General features: G+C 44.7%; 4 protein-coding genes across 4 annotated transcripts; 2 read left to right on the top strand and 2 right to left on the bottom strand.

The window, feature by feature from the left end:
• Nucleotides 1–3,671: 3,671 nt before the first annotated feature.
• LOC6536942 lies at nucleotides 3,672–3,969 on the top strand. Its single transcript, XM_002097475.3, has one exon. The coding sequence runs from the start codon at nucleotides 3,717–3,719 to the stop codon at nucleotides 3,879–3,881; it is 165 nt and encodes a 54-aa protein (XP_002097511.1). The 5' UTR covers nucleotides 3,672–3,716; the 3' UTR covers nucleotides 3,882–3,969.
• Nucleotides 3,970–5,417: 1,448 nt separating this feature from the next.
• LOC6536941 lies at nucleotides 5,418–5,712 on the top strand. The gene has a single exon (XM_002097474.4). It carries the CDS (start codon nucleotides 5,460–5,462, stop codon nucleotides 5,622–5,624), a length of 165 nt encoding a protein of 54 aa, XP_002097510.1. The 5' UTR covers nucleotides 5,418–5,459; the 3' UTR covers nucleotides 5,625–5,712.
• Nucleotides 5,713–5,838: 126 nt separating this feature from the next.
• LOC6536937 lies at nucleotides 5,839–24,174 on the bottom strand. Its single transcript, XM_039376353.2, has 22 exons — nucleotides 22,863–24,174; nucleotides 22,591–22,688; nucleotides 22,213–22,530; nucleotides 22,033–22,151; nucleotides 21,882–21,967; nucleotides 21,395–21,800; nucleotides 20,690–21,335; nucleotides 19,596–19,811; nucleotides 19,182–19,537; nucleotides 18,868–19,012; nucleotides 18,280–18,813; nucleotides 17,287–18,215; nucleotides 16,545–17,218; nucleotides 15,586–15,968; nucleotides 14,233–14,603; nucleotides 10,589–10,683; nucleotides 9,685–10,047; nucleotides 8,690–9,176; nucleotides 7,520–8,482; nucleotides 7,311–7,454; nucleotides 6,739–7,230; nucleotides 5,839–6,682 (listed from the first exon to the last, which is right to left on the bottom strand). The coding sequence occupies exons 1-22, from the start codon at nucleotides 24,136–24,138 to the stop codon at nucleotides 6,007–6,009; spliced, it is 9,777 nt and encodes a 3,258-aa protein (XP_039232287.1). The 5' UTR covers nucleotides 24,139–24,174; the 3' UTR covers nucleotides 5,839–6,006.
• On the bottom strand, nucleotides 14,878–15,417 carry LOC26535266. Its single transcript, XM_015192534.3, has 2 exons — nucleotides 15,272–15,417; nucleotides 14,878–15,211 (listed from the first exon to the last, which is right to left on the bottom strand). Exons 1-2 carry the CDS (start codon nucleotides 15,297–15,299, stop codon nucleotides 15,018–15,020), a joined length of 222 nt encoding a protein of 73 aa, XP_015048020.1. The 5' UTR covers nucleotides 15,300–15,417; the 3' UTR covers nucleotides 14,878–15,017.
• Nucleotides 24,175–24,408: the final 234 nt, after the last annotated feature.

Here is a 24,408-nt window from a genome sequence, read left to right as displayed (position 1 = left end):
GTTGTTACTCAGCCTTAAACAAAGCCGTGTATATAAATTTCAGAGAAGCGTTTAAATTTAAGTTGCTTTTATTTTGTTTACGAATGGCTTGCTTTGCACCCATTCGCTGCTTAAAGAGGCAAATAAGTTTGCCTGGCCCACGGCCAACTATTTATACACTGAACCAAACTACAAAAAATTTTTCAACATTTAATAATATCAAAATAACAATTATATATACACTTTAAGTCTTTTATATAAATTTATACTTTTATATAAATTTATATTTTAATTTTTTGTTTTCTCAATAGCTTCATTGCATCAGCTTAAAGTACCTACTAAAAAATGTGAAAGCCCTTAAAACCTTATTTTACCATAAATAATTATTAGGGCTTGCTTGTGGAACAGCTGAGTTAGTTACAAAAATCACAATTATTTCTTCGAGTGCAGACCTCAGTGGCATGGGCAAACTTTATGGCACACAGGGGCATAGACAAAGGCCAAATGAGATGGCTTGCATTGGTAACAGACTCCAGTCGGATGGCCAATTTGGACGCCTGCAGCTGTTACAGTTTCAGATCCAGAAGTTGGCCGTCTGCTTGATTCGGACCGATGTTCATTATCTCGTCTCAATTGGGCCTCGTACAATGCATTAATAGTTGGGCGGCCCAGACAAGTCAATTGTGGTGCGACCTTGGCGTGTGGCGGCTAAACGGTTCTTAAAGATTCTGGCAAACTGATAGTTAACCTTAAATCGCCGCTGACCCGGGTCATTTACGACCAAAATCAAATCGAAACAGTCGCATATAAAGATAAATCGTTGCCATGGCGGCGCAGATTATTGGGGCCCAGCATGAACTTTCATTGCTGCTGCAAAATATTGTCATTTATTGTGCGAATGATAGCGATAATTCAGCGATGCCGAATCGGAATTTATGCAGTCTCATGGGCCACAGCCCAGGACATGCCGTCATCATTTTTTCCGTTTTTGCGTATTGGCCTCGGGTCATTTAAGTGATTCTTATTGACTTTCGAGCGTCCTCCTAATCGGTTACACAGCGCTATCAATTCCACTCGTAAACAATTTCGGAAAGTGTCCTGTTTACGTCAGATTTTGTCAACAAAAGCCGTGTTTCATGTCCTTCGTGTTGGCCACAGAGCATAAACACTTTTAGCCATATAAAATCCGACCGAAACAGAATTAAACAAACACTAGCGCCCGTTAGTTATTTCCGGTTCCGCACTTTTATTGGTCACCCAGCCTGAAAGTATGCAATGAAATGTTTCCCTCGTGTGGGATAATAAACACATAAATATGGACAGAGTTCCTCCTCAAGGTCAAAATCGGGCAATCAACGGATTTAGTTACAATCGAAGCCAATCATGTGCGTGTGCCGAGAAACAAGACATAAAAATTCACATAAAATATAATTGAAAGTCTTGTTAGTTCCTCCTTGAATAACTTTGCCTGTGGTGTCTTTTAGACCGTTGACACTTATAGAAGTCGAACTAAAAACAAGAGAGAACGCTATAGTCGAGTTCCCCGACTATCTGATACCCGTTACTCAGCTAGTGGAAGGGAGAAGGAGAGTCTTAAACACAGTTTTTGGCGGTTTGTAGGCGTTATAGTGGGCGTGGCAGAAAGTTTTTTGGCAAATCGATAGAAATTTACAAGACTAATACAAAAATGAAAAAATTTCAAAACATTTTTCAAAAGTGTGGGCGTAGCAGCTTTGGGCGGTTTGAGGGCGTTAGAGTAGGCGTGGCAAAAAGTTTTTTGGTAAATCGATAGAAAATTACAAGACTAATACAAAAATGAAAAAATTTCAAAACATTTTTCAAAAGTGTGGGCGTGGCAGTTTTGGGCGGTTTGTGGGCGTTAGAGTGGGCGTGGCAACATGAATCGACAAACTTGCGCTGCGTCTATGTCTCTGGAGTCTGTATGCTTAATCTCAACTTTCTAGCTTTTGCAGTTCCTGAGATCACAGCGTTCATACGGACGGACAGACAGACAGACGGACAGACGGACAGACAGACGGACGGACAGACGGACATGGCCAAATCGACTCGGCTATTGATCCTGATCAAGAATATATATACTTTATATGGTCGGAAACGCTTCCTTCTGCCTGTTACATACTTTACAACGAATCTAGTATACCCTTTTACTCTACGAGTAACGGGTATAATAAGAAAGGCCGTAATAATCAGCTTAAAGTAAAGCCTACGCTGTTAAAGTTTACATTAAACATTTTACATTCGACTACACTTAGAAACTGACAAATGTATACATACGTGTGCGGCATAGAGTTTTACAGATTAATTACAAAGCCAATTTATAAATATACTTTCTAGTTGTTATTCGCAATCATTGAACTCGTTTGAATGAGCTTCAATCTTACAATGTATCCGGCATTTACCGACTTCACCTGAAAGCAAATAAAGAGCTGCACGGGTATGACGTTAATAATTGTTTAACAGTGGTATTTTGTGTAAATTCTACATGAAAATAGTAGAACAATGCAAATGGACAAAATCTTGCGGCAAGTGTTCATGAACAATTGCCAATTTGCTGCGTCTGTTTAAAACAATAGTATCCCAAACTGGGAGTCCGTATAAATAGGGGATTTATCGGTAGAAAAGCTAGTTTCTGGATCAGGCAGAGTAAAACTATCAGTTTATCATTATGCAGTCTTTCACTTTCCTGATGGCCACCTTGGTGGTTGCCCTGCTTCTTTTGTGTAGCACTCCGGCAACTGAGGGCACCTTCCTCCTGATTGCCTGCTTGTTGCGTTCACCGATTTGCCCGTGGATTACCACTGCATCCACCACCACCTCCAAAAAGGCCGGATAACTTGTCTCCATTACAAATAAACCACAGGAACCACAAATGAAAAAAAAATAAAGCATTTTAGTTGTACTAACGTAAACCATCTCGTTCTGGAGAAAATATTCTACTAAGACCAGAAATATTATATAGTTACGCCAAAACTTAAAAAGGGACACTCATGACTATTCCTCTTCATATATCCCTCACAGAAAAAGTTTCGAGAAATTATTTTTCCCCTTTATTTTCTTCATCATCATCACAAGCAATCACAATTTTTCGTTCACATTTGAAATGCTTTTGCTTCACTTGCGGGGTCTGAATCCTTAATCTACACTTTCCAGTTTTTATAGTTCCTGAGATCTCGACGTTCATACGGACAGACGGACTTGGCCAAGTCGTATCGACTATTGCTCCTGATCAAGAAAATATATATAGTTTATATGGCCGGTAACGCTTCCTTCTGCCTGTTAGATACTTTTCAACGAATCTAGTATACCCTTATACTCTACGAGTAACGGGTATAAATACACTTTATAGTTGTTATTTGCATCAATCATTGAACTCGTTAGAATATACCATGATTAGCTTTAATCTTACTTTGTAACCGGCATTCACCGGCTACCGACTTCAGCTGAAAGCATGTGCAAATAAAGAGCTGCACGGGTATGACGTTAATATTTGTTTAACAGTGGTATTTTGTGTAAGTTCTACATGAAAATAATAGAACAATGCAAATGCACATAATCTTGCGGCAAGTGTTCATGAACAATTGCAGAAGCATCTAAGCAAATTTGCTGCGTCTGTTTAAAACAATAGTATCCCAAACTCGGAGTTCGTATAAATAGGGGATTTATCGGTAGAAAAGGTAGTTCTGGATCAAGCAGAGTAACACTATCAGTTTATCATCATGCAGTCTTCCACTTTCCTGATGGCCATTTTGGTGGTTGCCCTGGTCATGTTGTTCAGCACTCCAGCAACTGAGGCCACCTTCCTTCTGATTGCCTGCATGTTGCGTTCACCGCTTTGCCCGTGGATTACCACCGCATCCACCACCACGGGCACCACTGCCTGATAACTTGGTTCTATTACCAGTAAACCACAGGACATATATATTTGGAAAATGAAAATAAAATAAGCCATTTTAGTTGCACTAAAGTAAACCAACGCGTTCTGGGGAAAATATTCTACTAAGACCAGAAATATTACATAGTTACGCCAAAAAATTAAAAGGGGAACCCATTACTATTCCTCTTTATATATCCCTTCGCAGAAAAAGTTTAGAGAAATATTATTATACCCGTTACTCGTAGAGTAAAATGGTATACTAGATTCGTTGAAAAGTATGTAACAGGCAGAAGGAAGCGTTTCCGACCATATAAAGTATATATATTCTTGATCAGGATCAATAGCCGAGTCGATCTGGCCATGTCCGTCTGTCCATCCGTCTGTCCGTCTGTCTGTCCGTATGAACGTCGAGATCTCAGGAACTACAAAAGCTAGAAAGTTCAGATTAAGCATACAGACTACAGACTCCAGGGACATAGACGCAGCGCAAGTTTGTTGAATCATCCGCCACGCCCACTCTAATGTCCACAAACCGCCCAAAACTGCCACGCCCACACTTTTGAAAAATGTTTTGATATTTTTTCATTTTTGTATTGGTGTTGTAAATTTCTATCGATTTGCCAAAAAACTTTTTGCCACGCCCACTCTAACGCCCACAAACCGCCCAAAGCTGCCACGCCCACACTTTTGAAAAATGTTTTGATATTTTTTAATTTTTATATTAGTCTTGTAAATTTCTATAGATTTGCCAAAAAACTTTTTGCCACGCCTACTCTAACGCCCACAAACCGCCAAAAACTGTCAGTGTTGAAGACCTCCTTCGCACTTTCCCTAGCTGAGTAACGGGTATCAGATAGTCGGGGAACTCGACTATAGCGTTCTCTCTTGTTTTTTCACCTGTATTTTCTTCAAAAATATCATAAGCAATCGCAATTCTTCGTTCACATTTGAAATGCTTTTGCTTCACTTGCGCTGAATCTATGTCTCTGGAGTCTGCATCCTTAATCTCAACGTTCTAGTTTTTATAGTTCCGGAAATCTCGACGTTCATACGGACAGACGGACTTGGCCAAATCGTATCGACTATTGCTCTCCTGATCAAGAAAATATATACTTTATATGGTCGGTAACGCTTCCTTCTGCCTGTTAGATACTTTTCAACGAATTTAGTATACCCTTATACTCTACGAGTAACGGGTATAAATACACTTTATAGTTGTTATTCGCATCAATCATTGAACTCGTTAGAATATACCATGATTAGCTTTAATCTTACTTTGTAACCGGCATTCAGCGGCTACCGACTTCAGCTGAAAGCATGTGCAAATAAAGAGCTGCACGGGTATGACGTTAATATTTGTTTAACAGTGCTATTTTGTGTAAATTCTACATGAAAATAATAGAACAATGCAAATGCACATAATCTTGCGGCAAGTGTTCATGAACAATTGCAAAAGCATCTAAGCAAATTTGCTGCGTCTGTTTAAAACAATAGTATCCCAAACTCGGAGTTCGTATAAATAGGGGATTTATCGGTAGAAAAGGAAGTTATGGATCAAGCAGAGTAACACTATCAGTTTATCATCATGCAGTCTTCCACTTTCCTGATGGCCATTTTGGTGGTTGCCCTGGTCATGTTGTTCAGCACTCCAGCAACTGAGGCCACCTTCCTTCTGATTGCCTGCATGTTGCGTTCACCGCTTTGCCCGTGGATTACCACCGCATCCACCACCACGGGCACCACTGCCTGATAACTTGGTTCTATTACCAGTAAACCACAGGACATATATATTTGGAAAATGAAAATAAAATAAGCCATTTTAGTTGCACTAAAGTAAACCATCGCGTTCTGGGGAAAATATTCTACTAAGATCAGAAATATTACATATTTACGCCAAAAAATTAAAAGGGGAACCCATTACTATTCCTCTTTATATATCCCTTCGCAGAAAAAGTTTAGAGAAATATTATTTTTTCACTTGTATTTTCTTCAAAAATATCATAAGCAATCACAATTCTTCGTTCACATTTGAAATGCTTTTGCTTCACTAGTTAGCTAAGACTATGTTCACTTCCATTGGTAGTTTTTACATTACTGATATTTTACAGGGTGCAAATGGCCGAGTTCCCGACTCATTGAATGCGGTTGGTAACCGTGGACTGTTGGACGTAATTGGCCAACCATTCGCCCACCTGGACCTTGTTGACCGCTAGCCATTTGATGTTTGCCTTAACCGCTTCCAACGCCTGTTGACGGGCCGTAGTTCCGGCTCCAGCCTCGGGATATTTGGCAAAGAACTGCTGCATCTCTTCCAGCTTGGTTTCTGTGGAGAAGCGGGCAGTGATCGTGGGGATCAGTCGACCCAAGGTGCGTTCATTGATGCCGAAGCGCTCCACCAACTTCTCCCAGTTCTCACGCACGTAGTCCCACACAAGGCTCTGGCCCACCGGGTTGGTGGATATGTAGCCCAGCAGGGTGAAGTAGTCCTGTCGGCGCACATTGCTCTCATCCCAGGCCCAGTTGATGTATCGCTGCAACAGCCATGGCACCTGCACAGCGGTTAGGCAGTTCATCAGCTTCAGCTTCTCCTGGGCATCGCTCTCATCCAGATACAGCTTCCACACTTGATCCCACGCCGCCTCCGTGTTCACCTGTTGCATACCATAGTAGTAGACTACGTCTCGGATATCTGGATTGGGTCGGGTCTCGGGGCTAGCCAGCCACTGGTTGAACAGGGTGACCGCCTGTTGCAAGGAGCTCTCGTGTCCCAAGCTGCAGGCTGAGCTTAGCACCTTAATGCGGAGACGACTGTTAAATAGATCAAATTATATGAGTAACTAAAGTAAATTAGCTCAATATCTTACTTTTCCAGATGATCGGCCGCCACGGTAAAGGTGACCTTCTCTACGATGGGGTTAAGCAGTTTACGGGCGTAGGTGGTGAAGTTAGTGTACAAATCCGTGTAGTATACGCGGTTCCTTAACGTTGCCAGGGCAGAGGTGCCCACGCTCCAGGGCACATAGTCCTGTTCGCTCTCCAGATAAGATATCAGATCCAGTGCCACGGAGTAGTTAAGCTGTCCGGCAGCGGCCAGGGTATTGGCATCGTTTAGCAGATGAGCGCGATCGGCGGTGGTGAAAGTTTCCCGGGAGTTTTTCAGAACAGAAATAAGTTCCGACCACTGATTGCTTCCGTAGTTCACTCGGTAGAAGCCCACTTGATTTGTGTTAATCTTAATCCAGGTGGCTTCTTCCGGAAGCGTAATAGTGGCCTCATTGTCATTGTGGTTGAATATTAATGTTTGGACATCACTGTTGATGCTGCTCGTGTAGGTAATGGGAATCGACCAACGGTAGCTATTGAAAGAAGCATTGTTAAAGAATGGCGTGCAAGCTAATTTTTAGAAACCTAATCAGCTTTCTATTAGTCCACTTACTTGAAGGACGATGCTTCAGCTTCGGCTGTGTAGTCATCTTCGTTGGCCAGGAAACGCTTTTGGGTGAGCTTATAAGTACTGCCCGTTTTCTCCACCTCCACAACCGGAAGACCCATCTGCTCTGTCCAGGTTTGCATGATCTGTCTGCAGATTAAATAAAAGATCTTAAATACGGAATTCGCTTTTTATTAAGCATATAATTTACTTACTTCACGTCAAAGTCCAGGCCCTCCTCCTCCTCGACGGCTGTGAGGTAATCCTCAGTGGTGGCAGTTCCGTAGATATGACGCACCAAGTAGCGGGTGGTGGCGTTTCTTAGCTTTTCCTCGCCCACCAGATTCTCCAGCATGCGAACCAAGGCGGCTCCCTTGGAGTAGGTGATGGTGTCGAAGTACTCCGTGATCTCGGCTGGACTCTCAATGGACTTGACAATTGGATGGGAGGCTAAAGTGGCATCAATGGTCAGCACTGGGTGCAGCTCCTCAATCACAAACTGATTGTCCATATCCCATTCCGGATGCATTTGCTTGACTCCCTTGTACTCGAGGAAAGATGCGAAACCCTCGTTTAGCCACAGATCGTTCCACCAGTTCATGGTTACCAGGTTTCCGAACCACTGGTGGGCCAACTCATGGGCCACGACAATGGCCACACGCTGCTTATTCACACTGGAGCTGGTAGATTCGTCGTACAAAAGAGCCGTCTCCCGGAACGTGACCAATCCCCAGTTTTCCATCGCACCGGATACGAAATCGGGAATGGCAACCAGATCCAGTTTGGGTAGCGCGTACGACACGTTGAAGTAGTTGATGTAGTATGCCATCACTCCGGCGGCAGTGTCTAGGGCGTACTGCGTTTTCTCCACCTGTGCTGGCGGCGCATAAACCTTCAGTGCAATGCTGGTTCCCTCCACAGTGGATTCCTTGTATTGAAAATCAGACACCACAAAGGCGGCCAGGTAGGTGCTCATGGGCACCGTCTCTGCGAAGGTCACCTCGGTGATATCGCCATCGACAATCTCGCTGGCCACCGGCATGTTGGACAGGACGTGGTACTCATCACCACTGGGACGAGCCACAGTTATGGTGAACTGGGCCTTCAGGGCGGGCTCATCGAAGCAGGGGAAGGCTTGGCGGGCATAGGTTGGCTCGAACTTGGTGGAGATGATCGATCTGAAATGGGATTAAAGAGCTTATCAGTATTGCTAATTTACCAAAGTCCAAATAGCAAACAATTATCGCTAAATAGCGCTAAAGAAGAAATATTAACAGGTGTTATGGCAGTTGAATACGTTGATTCATATATAAATAAGGGTCATTTGGCTGCGTTAGTGAGAAACATTCTGTAGTAGTTAGTTCGATGGTTAGTAGACGGGCTACCTGGAGCGGTTCTTCAGCTTGTCCAAGTAGGAGCTCTGGTACATCCCCGTAATCCGATCTACGAGAGATCCAGTAAAGTTGAGCAGCAGGGTGTAGTTTCCGGCCTCCAGCGGGTGTTCGAACTCGGTGACCCAGTACTCAAACTCCGGATGGGCAAAGGTCAGCGAGGGGGTGATGTCCTTGAGGGGCGCTCCCGATTCGTCCAGGCGCTTCACCTCCACGGTGCTCACATTCAGTTGCTTCACATGGACTGGGATGAAGGCGATGGGCTCCAGAACTTGCATGCTAATGCTTATATTGCCGGAATAGTTCTTCCGTTCGAGATCGGGGCGCAAGTGAAGGCGGTACTTGCTTGGTTTAATCTGCTTGGGCAGTCGGAATCCCAGATTCTGGAGCACCTTGCTCGCGGCCTTTACAGCGGGCGCCACAGTGGCCATTATGCTCGATTTTCTGCTGGTGGGCACTTGGGTGGTGTGAACGCGATTATCTAGGTTTTGAGTGCGATTAAAGGATCAATAAGACGCCCAAATACTATTAATGCTATCAGTCTCTAAAAAGCACAGAACAGTGTGACAGTGGGTCGAAAATGATTTACTTAAATATGCTTTGTAATGTTAAATACTCCCTTGAATATACCAAACAGAGGGCAGCAAGGTTGGAAACTTGGATAGGTTCATTTGGTATTTTTACCGCAGAAAATGCGCGCCAAATTCAAACATGATTTCAAGTTACGTAGAATTTTTTCTTGCATTTATCTGAAGGTGCCTCAACAGTCTGGCAATTACAGAAAAGAAAATGTGTGCCTTATATAATATGTTTTAAACATAATGAAGTATTTTGCTTTGGAATGCTTGGTGAGAGATTTCTAAATTCCAATTTTAATCCAGCGCTTGAAATAGAAATTGTATAACATGGGAAATCTGCTTGACTACGACTGTTCGTTTACTTTTGGTAAATTCCAATAGTACTTTTTGTTCCCCGCTAGGCAAACCAACCTGAAAGTACACTGATAATGGGCTTGGTGGAGAGCAACTGGTCCCGGTCCACGTAAACTGTGCGGATGGTGGAGTTCAAGGACCACTGGGAAGCATTCGCGTGCTGCTGCCTCTGGTGCTCCTCGGCTATGTTCTTGCCCACGTAGACGAGGGCGCCCAGCAGGAAGCCGCAGAGGACGAGCAGGAAGACGCAGAATGCGGCGAGGGTCAGGATCGTGTTGCTGGGGGCCTTGTGGGGCCGATTGGTGTCCTTGATCCGGTGGTTGTCGTCTGTGGAGAGGCTGCTGCGAGGGCGTACGTTTTTCGCTGCATACATGACTTTTAGTTTCTCTGGCCTATTGATTTGTACTTCTTTTTGCGTTTCTCAACTTATATTCACTGGGCTGGGCGCGTTCTACAACAGTAAATCACTGGAAAACATTATTAAATGCCACGATCGGTAAGCTCCACTTTAACTGTAGTGTCTTCGTCCAACTGAGGGGCTGTCCCAAAGTGCCACAACTTCATACAATCTATTGTGTCATCGGCGAGGTAATTCGAGAGCATCATAAAAGTCGCGTACTGAATTACATGCGTCGCCGCTGCCATCATCAGTTTTTTCTGTTTTAATAATCTCCGAGCTGCTTATAAACAAACCCGGGTTTTTGTACCCGGCTTTTATGGAGGTGGCAGGTGAAGGAGGCGGGGCAGCTCAGCTTCCGACACATTTCACTCTGTCTCCAGGTGGAGATTGCCTCAATTTCGACTCGCTGCAGATCAATCAGATGCCTGTTATTTGTGTCCCCCAATCCCCGCCAACGGTCACGTAATGAAGTTGGTCATTTCGTGAAATTGTTACTACAAATACTCGAAGCCATTTTTTAGTTCGGTTTATAAAGTTGGTGTTGGAAATGGGCTGGCTAACCGCAAGAGTTGCAATCGGAATCTCCGGGCTTGTTGCAATGATACGACTTTCTATAGAGGCGTCTCTGCACAATAACAAAATATTGATCATGAACGCTAAGAAATTCAATGGTTACAAAGTTACAACTTTTATATCAGTTGGGCAATAAACACCTTTTCTTTCTGTGTACGATTGATTGACGGATCGCAAAAGGTTGTTGACTTTTTGCCTGTCAATTTACGTCTGTTGCACAAATCTCCGCAGATTGTGCGATGGGAAGAAATTGCAGATGCCATTATTAGCATTGGAAATGAATTGTGCTACCCGCAGAGCCATGATCCACGAATTGCATTTCGGAAATTATGTCAGGATATAGGAGTATTATACCAAAAAAAGAACAATATGCGATGCAGCTGCACTATCACACGGAGTACCATTCACTCTGAACTGTGCGAATTGAGGAATTCGAGGCTGCAGAATATGCTAATTTTCACCAGCCAGCAGGCAATTGTCTCTGATACCCATAGTATAATACGTATACGCCCCCTTGCATCTTCCGCGGATGATGTAATGCTGACTCAATTAGGGAGCGCACATCGCACAAAGCCACCGCACATCGGAGTCAACAAAATTGCATGACTACCACCTTATGAGCGCCGGAAAAAAAGCAACCAGAAGATCTGCAGACAATGGTCCGTATATATACCATATGAGTCCATATATCTGCGACTGCCAAGAGCCAATCGGACACGCCCCATTGCACAGATGTGGATATCTCGGCATTCTGAAGCCGATGAAGCGATGATCGCGGGGGCACAAGCCATAACATAACAGTTCTCATGCTTCGCTAATGAGTCGCATAAATTTACTACTTTGAAGACCGAGGCAAATGCACAAAGAAAAAAACCAACAATTTGAACGAATTAAAACTCTTTTGTTAATAGCAATATTATATATAATATGTATGGCGATCATTATACCCGTTACTCGTAGAGTAAAAGGTTGAAAAGTATGTAACAGGCAGAACGAAGCGTTTGGTTTACAAGAGCAAAAATGCATTAAAATTTTGGAATTGGAAACGAAAACTTACATTTGAAACACGTTCCTTGGACTGTTTAAGGTCATAACTTTCACAATATACACAAAGTCGGCGAGCAGTAGTCAGAAAAATGCAAATCGTTATACGTGACAAGTGCGCCCCAGAAACACCCAAAACTCAAAGTAAATCCCAGACATGAAAGAAATACGACCCATAACACCCGCGATGGGATGAAATTGACAAAGGTCGACTATACGTGCCTGCAATTTACGATATTCACAAAGGGAAAATTAAACTAAAAACAATAAATAAAAGGAAGATGGGTTGACAAAGAAATGATTGCCACAATTTGCATGTTTGGGGTTAACGGAATGCGAAATAAATTTACTATCAATCAATGGGTTGCATCACTCTTTACGCAAATAAACTATAAAATTGGTTAGTAAACATAGGCCTTGACTTGTTAAATTTACTGCTATGCATTCATTGATACTTGATACTACATTGAAACTGTTTAAATGAGTTCGTTATAAATAAATTCATTATTGGAGAAACGGAAACTCTATACCATGCGGTACTAATAATTATGTAAGCCTTATCACCAGTTCATTTGATTAACCGAAATCCACAAATATTAATGTTCAAATAAAAACCAGGACTTGGAAATTATATACCTACATATATAGACGATTAATAAGTTGGATACAGAAGAATAACATGAAATTGTTTATATTTAAGTATAAAGATCAATGAACTTCTAAGTGTTTAATTGTATAATTTACACCCCGCCAAAGGTGTCAAGTGCCTTATCAATTCCACCAACAGCCATTAATTTACATTATTAGCACAAAAATCCAATTAAAAACCCTGCACTTTCGAAGGTTCTTTCCCACCATTTGGAAATACAAAATTTCTATTTCGCCCAAGAAGAACGAAAAAGAAATCAGTGTCAATGAAAATGAAAAAAGTTTGACCACCGAGCTTCAACTGAACTTTCAAGAACAAAACAAACCCAGAAAACACAGTGAGAAACGGGAAGGGGAAACTACTATGACAACAAGTGGCTTGGCAGTCAATGATGTCGACCCATTTTGTTGCGGCTTTTGGAAGAAAGTATTTTCTCAGCGGTCATTGAGTATTTGCCGCATTGGAGATGTAAACACGACGCATTTGCTGGCCAACAACCACAGATACACAGCAAAGAAATCATCAACAAGTTAAGTTGCCATCAAAATCTTTGATACAAGCTGAAGATCACTTGAAGAGGTAAAATGTCTATTTGCTTTCTTCATATTTATAGTACATTACAAATAGATTTAACACTGACATTAATAAGATTAATAATTTAATTAGCTATTGTAGTAATTTTGAGTCCACTGAAATATTTCCTATTATCCGAGTGGTTATAATTGTTGATAAGAAATGCGAATAAGAACGTGAACATTGTGAATGCGAAAAACAGAATCTACTTTTTGTTGATATGAGGTTTAGCGATATTGTTCGATAATGGGTTATAGTAGATATAATTCTATTATTTTTTCGCAGTGCAGCGACTGTGGCCGATTTAAGGCCAAGAACTTGCGCGGCAAGTGAACTATGTATGCATTTGGCTCCAAGCCTGTTTGCCCAAGAGGGGTGGGGAAAAGGGGAAGAAGTGGGGCAGAGGAAGGGGAATGGGAAGGGAGCGGTGCGGTGCAACCTGTTTGATTCAGCCATGTGGAGTTCTGTTGGCCAGCCTGCGATGGCCCGTTGTTTATCGAAACGAGTGCCTGTTGAAAGTCAAAGTTGGCATAGAATCCGGTGGTCGCATTTCAGCGAATATTAAAATTAGTGATCGCCTCAATGCGCCCAATTAAAACTAGAATTTCGATCGCATAACGGCGTTGCGGTGACAATGGTTATTTGGTCTTGGCGTGGAGCTTTTGGAGCGGACTCAACGGTTTCTGATTGATCTGGGCCACTTATTATCTATTATATCGTCGCATTTTGCACTATGCCTTTTACTTGATTTACAGTTGAAATCACAGCTTTTCGTGTCTCGTTTTATTTTTTGTCAACGAATGGGATTAATTGTCACTTTGCCGGGTCCGAGAAATATTCCCTCGGCTAATTTGATAACGGCAATTGCCGGGCAGCTATCATTCTTGATTCAAATCGTAGGCGCGCACTCGAGAAATCCGAGAAAACAGAAAAGAAAACCGAGAAAAAAGGGGATCGAGTGTCGTACTGCGGCTAATTGAGATCGTATGCGAAGACGGGATCCGCTCTTTTCTATCGCGGCCGTCGCGCTCTGCTCTGAACTTCCAACTGAAGCGGGCTCCAAAGTTGTCACGGTATTCGAGCTTCTCCGGAAAGCTCTCTCATCAGCTGAGACCGGCTTTTCTAAGGCCCCAACATGCAGTGAGCTCCAAGCATTGGGGGTATTCACTTAACATAATATGGTGTTCGTTGGATAAACATGTAAGGCACGTAAATCTATATTCCATTTAAATGAAAGCTACAAACCAAGACGGTGAATCTCTTATTGGTTTTAAGTACCGACATAAGAAGGGTTCTCACATCTTAGTCTAGACCAGCCAACAAAACCTTCCTCATTACCAGATAAATATACCTAAAAATGACTCACCTATCCAGTCCATCGGCATCCGTGTAGTTGCTAATGTAGCTGCCCACCAGACTGCTCAGGTTGCAGTCGAAGCTGGCGGACAGTGTGTAGGCCTTGTTCAGACTGAGGACCTCCCTCAGCGTGATCAGGAGCAGCTCCCGGGACTCATCCAAGTTGATGCTATCGATGGCCAGGCGTATGCGCGCCATCATGTTCAGGATGCTGATGCTGTGCACATTGAGGTCCTTGGCGTGCAGGACGATCAGATTGGTGACCGCGTTCAGCTGGAACTGGATGGACACGGTTCCCTCACAGGCACCGGTCTTCAAGTCGGGCTCGTAGTACAGCTTGTACTTGATGGGCTTCAGTTCCGTGGGCAGGCGCCATTCGATCTGCGGGATCGTAAAGATTATTTAATATCCATGCCATTGATAATGGATTTTGGCCCTATAAAGTGGCGATAGGATAAGGTTGATAAGGTGGCGATAGGAAATAGCACTGTTGTGCTGTGGTCAAGTCGTAAACAAAGTGGACCTCGTTGCAACAAATTTCGCCTTTGGTGGATATAGCGGTTAAATATTGTGAAATTAGGGTCATTGTTTATGAGGTGCAATTTCAGATATCAAACAACAATCGCTGTACTACACAATGTTTGGACCCTTAGCGTTTTTGGTTTCTCATACATTTGCCTTTATTGCTTTAAACTGAGTACATTTTTGGAAATATTGTCTAGTCCTAGTATATGTATATGTGATAACATTCTTTTCATTATTTTTCTTCTTAAATGCTTCCCAGCAGCCTAATTCTTATGAATTTCTTTCCGCAATAGTAGTCAGCAGGTGACTTTGAATATATTCCTCCAGGACATCCAACATCCTTTTGGCTTCGTCCAACTGCAGCCACAAATTATCCCTGTGGACCACCACAATTACGAGGGCAACGATCAAGCAGGTTGACAATAGACCAAAGAATATAGCCACGCGTTCAGCGGTAATCCAGTCTATGAAAATATATATGTATCTCGGAATTTCGCCAAACTTCCTTCGACATTAATAAATACCCTTAATCTTGTCCTTCGTGAGTCCCATTTTTGTGACTCTTAACTCTGTGTTAGCCGCAATTAAACTAACTAAAAAGCCCCAAGAAATTAGCCGCGTTTTGTGTTATGATAAAAAGGAAAAAACGCTAACCAAGCGATAAGCACTTGAAATGACCAATGAGACCAATGTAGAAACTTAATAAATTCGAAATTAGTAGCCACGCCGACTTTACGACTAATTGCTGAAAATTTTCCTACTCGGCGTGAGGGTTTTTCTGAACTAATATCTTTTATAGCTATCACTACAAACTGTGTAGATGAATAATCGAACTCACCTTTTCAGGATCCGGCAGTCCTGTCGGCAATGTCGGATAGATGGGATTGCTGGTGCTGGAAGTGCTTCCTGTGCTGGAAGTGCTTCCTGTGCTGGAAGTTCCTGCACTGGGGGTTGTGTCACTTCCTCCGCCAGGTGAGGTGGTAGAGCCAGGCTCTGGGTCATCCGTGGGCCTATTCGGATCTGCAGTGGTGGTGGTCGTGGAACTGCTCGTAGAGGTGGAAGACGTGGACGTGGTGTCCGCTGTCAATGCGTCGATCTTATCGAGGGCATCCTGCAGATCGTTCTCCAGATCCGCGTTCTGAACGGCCAGCACAATCGTGGCCACACAAAAAGCTGTGGAGGCCAGGCCCAAAAAGATGGCCACTGACTTTACAGTCAGCCCTATTGTTAGTTCACATTAGTTCCTGTTTCTCTGGGATATGCCACTCTATATATAAAACTCACAGGCAACCATTTTAGGGATATGCTTTTATCGTTGGGTTGTACTCTACTGCTTCCACTAGGCTGGAAGTCAGTTTGGAAACTGAATGCAAGTTGCGAATCTGACCCCACAATTTGGACTTGATAAACCTGACCAGATTGCTGGCCGATATCTAGACTATATACTATATAGCTTCGTGACCAGATAAAATCGTTTTATGCGAGACCATTACGTTTATGGTAACCACATGGCCATATATCGACTATTATGACTGGACAGTCTTATTACCCAGGATAATTACGCACGGTCATGATTCCGCATTGACCATATACTCGAAGACCCTATCTCCAATAATTTCCTAGGAGCCATAGAAATCGCCACTTGCCGCGGATAAAATAAATGAAAATATGGGGGTTGTATTTATGGTTTGATTTTGGAATTTCATTTTATTGAACTCGAACGGAATTTTAGCTGGTTTCTTATGCAATTCTAATTATTGGCTAAATGACGGGTTCTAATATGCAATATACAATTTTAAAATTGGTTTTTCTTGGTCAGCGGCGAGGCCGTTCCAGTTAGCCAGTCGCTGATGTCCGCTTCGTTTCTGGAAAGCCATTCAATATTGTACTTGATGGTTTCCACGGCCTCCAACCGGGAGTTAGCTCCAGCTCCCGATTCGGGGTACTTAGAGAAGAAGTGCTGAACCTCCTCCAGTTTCACGGAGCTGGCGAAGTTGGCCGTGATCTGGGCGATAAGTCGACCAAAGTTGCGGTTGTTCAGGCCAAAACGGGCGGTGAGCTGGGGCCACTGCTCACGGTAGAATTCCCAGACCACAGGTTCACCCACAGGATTGGCGGCTATATACTGCACACAGGTGAAATAGTCCTGGGAGCGGACGATGCTCTCATCGCTAGAGGCCAGAACCAGGAAGTTGAACAGGTACTGGCTGTTCCGAACACCAGACAATCCGTACATCAGCTTCAGCTTCTCGCTGGCATCGGTTTCGGCCACAAAGAGTTGGAACAACTGCTCCCAGCTCGATTGGCTGGTGGACTGCTGCATGCCGTAGTAGTAGACAATCTCGCGAAGATCGGGGGAAGGTCGGCTGCTCGGATTTTGGAGGAAGTCGTTGAAGCGCTCGGAAGCCTGCTGCAGACAATCTGGAACACCCAGGGCACAGGCGGCACTCAAAATGGAAACCCGCAGGCGGCTGCAAAGGAATATGGAACATTTGAGTAACATAGAATTTAATATATAATATATATAGTGTTCACTCACTTCTTCAGGTGATCGTCTGCGTCCACAGTCCATCCAACCTCCTCGTATACGCCGGCGATCAGACTTCTGGCATAGGTGAGGTACGAGACATATCCCTCGCTGAACATGAGACTGCGATGGAGCGACCTGAGCTTATTAGAGGCCACATACCAGGGCACGAAGTCGCGCTCCTGGGCTAAATAAGCGGTCATCTCCAGGGGAATTCTGTAGGATAGTTGGCTGGCATCCGCCAGAGCGAAGCCATCGTTCAAGAGATGAGCACGATCGGCGATTTCGAAACGAGCGGGACTGGTGGTTAACTGCTTGATGAGCAGGTCCCACAGGTCCTCGTCGTAGTTGACCCGATAGTAGCCAGTTTGGTTGACATTCAACTTGATCCACTGCACCTCGTTGGACACCGCAATTCCCACAGAGTCAACATCGTAGTCGTAAATGAAGCTGTTCGATGAACCATCATCAGCAAACCAGGTAATCGGAACACTCCACTTGTATCCGTAGGTGCTTTCTGATGGAGCCTCCTCGTAACTGGCTGGATTGGAGAGGAATCGCTGCTGGGTAACCTTGAAGCTACCATCTCCCACCTTCGAAACATTCAACACCGGATAGCCCATCTGTTCGGTCCAGGTGAGCATCAGTTTTTTGATATCCAAGTCAGTTACCACAGCTTCAACTTCGGAGAGGAAGTCATCGGTGACCGTGTTATTGAACTGATGCTTCACCAGGTAATTGGTCACCGCCTCCTCAAACTTTTCGGCGCCCACAAGAGTCTCCAGCATGCGGATCACGGATCCTCCCTTTTCGTAACTGATGGTGTCGAATATGGCCGTAATTTCATCGGGGCTTTCTACCTTCTGGACAATTGGATGGGAGGATAGCTTGGCATCGTATAGCAACACGGGTTGCAGGGCAACGATTTGGAATTGCTCCAGCTAAGTGGTAAAAATAAGTATATTTTTTTGAGTATAGTTTACAAATTTGAATACAGTTCCTTACCATTCCCCAGTCCGGGTGTACGGCGTTGACGCCCTTGTACTGCATAAAGCGGGCGAATCCCTCGTTCAGCCACAGATCGTTCCACCACTTCATGGTGACCAGGTTTCCGAACCACTGATGTGCAATCTCATGGGCCAGAGTTCCGGCTATCGATTGCTTGTTCGCCGTGGAGCTGTAACTGGGATCGTACAGCAGAGCAGTCTCCCTGTAAGTGACCAATCCCCAGTGCTCCATGGCCCCCGAGGCGAAGTCGGGAATGGCGGCCATGTCCAGTTTGGTTAGCGGATAGGGCACCTTATAGTACTGAATATAGTACTCCGTGACAGCTTGTCCGAACTCCAGAGCAAACTCGACCTTGTTGATCTGATGCGAGGTGGCATAGGCCTGCATGGAGAAGTCCTCGCCAATTCCGTTGGCTTTTACCGTGGTGGTCTGGGAAGCGAAGTCTGACACAATGATGCACACCAGGTAGGTGCTCATCGACACACTCGTCTCGAAGATGGCCTCAGTATAGTCTCCCAAGTAATTGGATTCCTACGATTTAATTATTGATGAACCTATTTAACCTGTTTGATAAGTTGATCTCACCGTCTGCTGCATGTTCGAAACGGCGTGGTAGGATCCCGATGGATGAACCACCGTGATGGCGAAAGTGGCCTTCATGGCGGGCTCATCGAAGCATGGGAAGGCCTGGCGCGCGTAAGTGGGTTCGAATTTTGTCGTTGAAATGGTTCTGCATAGGGAAAATGTTAAAACTTAAATTACAAATTTCAAAGCAAACCAACTAACTAATTCGCTATTAAAACAGTAATGATGGTATTGATTATTATCCAGATCAGGTCATGAAAACACGCTGCATACTTTTAGGCATACCATAAAAATAAAATAGAAATCTGAAATACCTGGTAGCTCCTGCCTCATTCAGATATGTGCTGCTGTAGAGACCCACGAGCTTGTCCTTCATCTGACCCCCGAAAATGATTCCCAGGGTAATACTGGCATCCACCGGCAGCTCTTCCGTCAACGTTATAATCAGGAACTGACGATCCTCCTCCAGCTCGAACTTTTCCACCTCTCTATTCAGCACATAGACACTTGTGATATCCAGCAGATAGGAGTGGAGAATAATCTGGTTCGTGGCCTCCACCACCTTGATACTAATCCTCTGCTGACCGGTAAAGTTGCCTGTTTCCAGATCCGGGTGCCAGTAGAGGTTGTAGTGCGTGGGCACCAGGTTCGTGGGCAGGCGATAATCAATCTTTAGGGGTAGATTATAGTAATAAATGCATTCCACTGATTAGCAAATGGATACCCACCGTGTCCTCACGCTTCATGCGAGTGCGGCTCTCCCCGTTCCACTCCTCGAACATATCGATCTTGTCCTGCACATCGCGGAGGTCCCTTTCCAGCTGAGCCTTCTGCACCGCCACCACCACTGTGGCCGTGGCAAAGGCCACCACCGCCCAGCAGAGCACCACCTGCAACCAATAGCCACTGAGGAACATCTTTGCAATCACACCTGTCGCGAGCGACTAACTAGCGTTAAGTCAGTCAGTCCAGCTCTTACCACTTGTTGCCCAATACCCGAATCGATTCGATAGTGTGTGCACTGGAATTGGTTTATGTTCGCCTACGCGATTACGATAGTGATCGGCCAAATAGCCGCGATTACGGTCAACTGGGCGATAGGGTAAGAGCCAGAGAAAGTGGGAACATTCGGAGCGGTAGGGTGTGAAATCGCGTGGTTATGACACAATACGTATATGTGCTAAGCCAATTTTACACTTTTACTAATTTCATTACGGTAATCTGTAATATTAGAGTAAATTCGCTCCACCTCACTGAGAAAATATGGAATACTGGCCAAATAAGATTTTCAGCTGATACATCCAACATACTCAGCATCAACGAAATAAAAAAAAGCTAATTTAAAATATTTATATAAAAATTATTTTAACTAGTGACAATATAGTATACATATAATAAAAGAGAGAGAATTTAATTTTCTTTGCTAGTTTTAATAGAGCAATGATTAAAGTATATTTATGTAAACTTGCGATGTTTCAAAAGCTTTAAAAACATTTTATTTACAATCAATTAATATGGGTTTTGTATTATATGAAGTAATTTCCGGTGCTTGTAAAATTTAGTACGTACATTTGGATTGCAATAAATGTCAATCAAAATACTTCGTGTCCTTTAGTGGCACCCAAAACCCAGTAATCAACTCTTGTTATCAATCAGTCCATTGGATAATTGCTTATTTATAGAGGTGTAATTTCAGTTTTCCCCATAGCTACGCTTATCTTTATTCCCACCTGTGCGGCACATTTTTGGTTTATAATGGCAATTAGATGAGTACATGTTTAATGGTATCCATGGTCGCAAGACCACTTCCTCGGACTTTTTACAGTGACTGCTTGTCCAGCCAGGCGTCCACACCCTCCAGGTTCTCGGCCAGCCAAACAATGTTGTTCTTGACCGTCTCCAGAGCCCTCACACGTGCGGCTGTTCCGGCTCCAGCCTCCGGGTACTTGGCAAAGAACTGTTCCATCTCCTCCAGCTTGGTTTGGGTGCTAAAGCGGGCAGTGATGGAGGGAATCAAGTTGCCCAAATAGCGCTCGTTAAGTCCAAATCGGTCCACAAGTCGCTGCCAGTTCTCCCGTACATAGTCCCACACCAGGGGCTCACCAACTGGATTCGCGGAGATATAGGTAAGGCAGGTGAAGTAGTCCTGACCCCGCACGTAATCCTCGTTCCAGGCCAGATCAATGTAGCGCTGCAATATCCAGGGAATCTGAATGGCGGACAGGCCATACATCAGCTTGGACTTCTCGCTCGCATCCGATTCGTTGACGAACAGCTCCCACACTGCATCCCAATCCTCCTGGTTTCCAACGGACTGTATGCCATAGTAGTAGACAGTCTCACGGACATCGGCCTTTGGACGATCCTCTGGCTTGGCCAGCCATGTGTTGAACTGCTCCCCGGCTTCAGAGAGGCAGGATTCCAGGCCCAAGGAACAGGCGGCACTTAAGGCGGTGACGCGAAGGCGACTGGAGATGTAGTAAGAAACGATATAAATATGCACAGATCTATAAAGGAGTCTACCCACTTATCCAAGTGATCCGTGCCGACTGTCCAGGTGAGAGCAGTATAGATGGGCTCAATCAAAGCTGTGGCGTACTTCTTGTACTTGGCGTAGGTGCTGGTGTAGTAGAGGGTTCGCTTCAGCGCAGTCAGACGGGACGCAGCCACACTCCAAGGAACATAATCGGTCTCCTTGTCCAAGTATCTGGTCAACTCGAAGGCCGTCGCATAGGGCAGCTGAGTGGAATCTGCCAGGGCAAACGCATCGTTGAGGAGATGAGCGCGATCCACCGAGCGGAATGCACTTGGTTGCACCACCAACTGGTCGGCCAGACTATTCCACAGATCGGTATTGTAGTTAAAGCGATAATAGCCGACCTGGTCGGCGTTGAACTTAATCCATTGGACGGCAGCGGGAACGGTTACAGTGACTGTCAAAAAAATACAGAGAGAAAAAATAGAGATCTAAGATGTGAGAAGCCGTGCTCCAGCATACAGATGACGCCACTTACTTTCGCTCTGGTCATGATAAAACCACAGGCGCTGCACCGCCGAATCCGAACTGGTAAAATATGTGATGGGGATCGACCAACGGTAGCTATATAATGTATGTGCGAAATTCGCGATCAGATAGCGTCCAGGCAATAAGTTCTGCACACTCACTTGAATTCCGAGGGCTCGTGATCGGCGTCATAGTCGTTCGGATTGGACAAGAAGCGCTTCTGCGTCAATTTGTATTCCGTGTCAGAGATCTTTTCGATCGTGACCACTGGCAGACCCATCTGCAAAAAAGAATGGGGTGTTGAAATATTTGCGAACTTAGAGGTACATCTTTGGGTTTACCTGCACCGTCCATGTTAGCATAATCTCTGTGACATTGTAGCCCAGTTCCAGTTTGTCGATCTCTGTAAAGAAGTTACCCGTTTCTGCCGTGGAGTACTTGTACTCATTTAAATAATTGGTAACCGCCTGGCGGAAGGTAGTCTCCCCGAGGAAATCCTCCAGCATTCGCACAAGCGAGGAACCCTTGGAGTACGTAATGGTGTCAAAGATCTCCGTGATCTGGTCGGGATTCTCCACGGTCTGGATGATCGGGTGGGAGCCGAGGGTTGCATCCAAAGTGAGTACGCTGTGTAAAGTGCTCACGATGAATTGATCACGCTACGGAGTTTAGACATGGAAATGATTGAGTGTATTTTTGATTAACTTAGGGACACTTGCCATTTGCCACTCTGGATAGACGGCATCCACGCCCAAGTACTCAATGAAGCTAGCAAAGCCCTCGTTTAGCCAGAGATCGTTCCACCAGTTCATTGTTACTTAAAAACAGATAATTGAATTTACTGATTACTAATTCTGACCTTTGGTGCTCTTTTAAAAATGTGAATTTAAAATAGATTATAACGTAAAACATCACATTGAGGGAACAATTGATTTTTCAACAAATTTTCATAATTCCACATGGTAAATCCCCAACCCGGCAGTTTGTTTACCCAAGTTTCCAAACCACATGTGGGCGAATTCGTGGGCAATCACGCTGGCAATGCGCTGCTTGTTGGTGGCAGAACTCGTGGCTTCGTCGTACAAGAGCGATGTTTCCCTGTAGGTCACCAATCCCCAGTGCTCCATGGCACCGGAGACAAAGTCGGGGATGGCAGCCATATCAAGTTTGGGCAGCGGATAGGCGATTTGGAAGTAGTCGATGTAGTACTCGATGACTCCCTTGCCGATGGTCACAGCAAGATCCGTTTTGTCGATTTGCTCTGGAGTGGCGTAGACGCTCATGGGGAAGTTTTCTCCAATGCCCTTGGTGTCGATTTCGACGTTCTTGGCGGTGAAGTCGGAGACAATGAAGCAGGCCAGGTAGGTGCTCATGGGAACACTTTTGGCGAACGTGACCTCCTGGAAGGCTCCCTGGTTGACACTCGAGTCCACGTTCATGTTGGACAGGGCATGGTAATCGTCCCCAGAGGGATGCACCAGGGTAATGGTGAACTCGGCCTTCAATGCTGGCTCATCAAAGCAGGGAAAAGCCTGGCGGGCATAAGTGGGTTCGAACTTGGAGGTGGCTATCCACTTGCGGGTCTCATCGTCCTTCACATACGACGAACTGTATAGTCCCACAATCTTGTTGGCCATCGATCCCTCGAATCCAATATGCAGCCTCACTTCCCTGCCTGTTGTCAGTGGTTCGTTTAGCTGAAATATCAAAAACTCCTTCACAGTATCCACGGTTGTTTCTAGGATCTCCAAAGTATCACTGCCCGTGTTCATTATGGATACACTCGAAATCTTTAGGTTGAGAGAGTGCAAGACTATCTTGTCGGTTGCCTCCACAACTGTAATTGTAATCGTTTCCTGTCCACTGAATTCACCAGTTTCGATGTTGGGAAACAGATAGAGATCATAATGGGTGGGCTTTAGAGTTCCGGGCAATCGGTAGTCGATCTTCTCTTCGGGGGATTCAGTGGTGCTGGGTTCACTTGTTGAAGCGGTGGAACCTGGTGACTGAGTGCTTCCTGGAGAGGCTGTGCTTCCTGGAGAAACTGTGCTGCCAGGTTCAGATGTGGGCTCCGAACCACTGGTGCTTGCCGTTGTCGGAGCAGCTGTGCTCGTATACCCCGCCTCCAGGAGGTCTAACTTCTCCTGGGCATCGCGCAAATCACTCTTAAGATTCGCCTTCTGGACGGCCAGGACAATGGTCGATACGGTGAAGGCCGTGAGCGCGAGGCCCAGCCCAATGGCTACCAACTTCGCGGTGACTATCATAACACGTTAATCCGGCACGAGCGGAGTCCAAAGCGCAACTAAGCGATCTCCCTGGTAAAATAGCGACAGGTTAGGTAGTGGGGAAATCTCAAGTGGGCCCCTATATCTTAATTGGCTGGCAGCGTTTGCAGATTGCTAATCTAATCGCGAGTCGATGAGAATTAGCCGGGCGTGGGCATTAGCCGGAACATATGTATGGAACGAGTGCCGGTGCGGCTGACAATCGCCCGAATTTATGGACCCTGTCATGGCGCTTTGATTAAACTTAGA

This window comes from Drosophila yakuba, chromosome 3R, assembly GCF_016746365.2.
Source record: "Drosophila yakuba strain Tai18E2 chromosome 3R, Prin_Dyak_Tai18E2_2.1, whole genome shotgun sequence".
Lineage (NCBI taxonomy): Eukaryota > Metazoa > Arthropoda > Insecta > Diptera > Drosophilidae > Drosophila > Drosophila yakuba.
The sequence above is the reverse complement of the archived record's forward strand: the minus strand, read 5'-3'. Positions and strand labels throughout refer to the sequence as shown.

Coding starts and splice junctions, on each gene's coding strand:
- LOC6536942 (XM_002097475.3), top strand. CDS start 3,717: ATGCAGTCTTCCACTTTCCTGATGGCCATTTTGGTGGTTGCCCTGGTC.
- LOC6536941 (XM_002097474.4), top strand. CDS start 5,460: ATGCAGTCTTCCACTTTCCTGATGGCCATTTTGGTGGTTGCCCTGGTC.
- LOC26535266 (XM_015192534.3), bottom strand. CDS start 15,299: ATGGGACTCACGAAGGACAAGATTAAGG. Junction 15,212..15,271: donor CACGAAGGACAAGATTAAGG/GTATTTATTAAT, acceptor ATATTTTCATAG/ACTGGATTACCGCTGAACGC.
- LOC6536937 (XM_039376353.2), bottom strand. CDS start 24,138: ATGATAGTCACCGCGAAGTTGGTAGCCATTGGGCTGGGCCTCGCGCTC. Junction 22,689..22,862: donor CATGTGGTTTGGAAACTTGG/GTAAACAAACTG, acceptor TCTGTTTTTAAG/TAACAATGAACTGGTGGAAC. Junction 19,013..19,181: donor AATGAGGCAGGAGCTACCAG/GTATTTCAGATT, acceptor TTCCCTATGCAG/AACCATTTCAACGACAAAAT.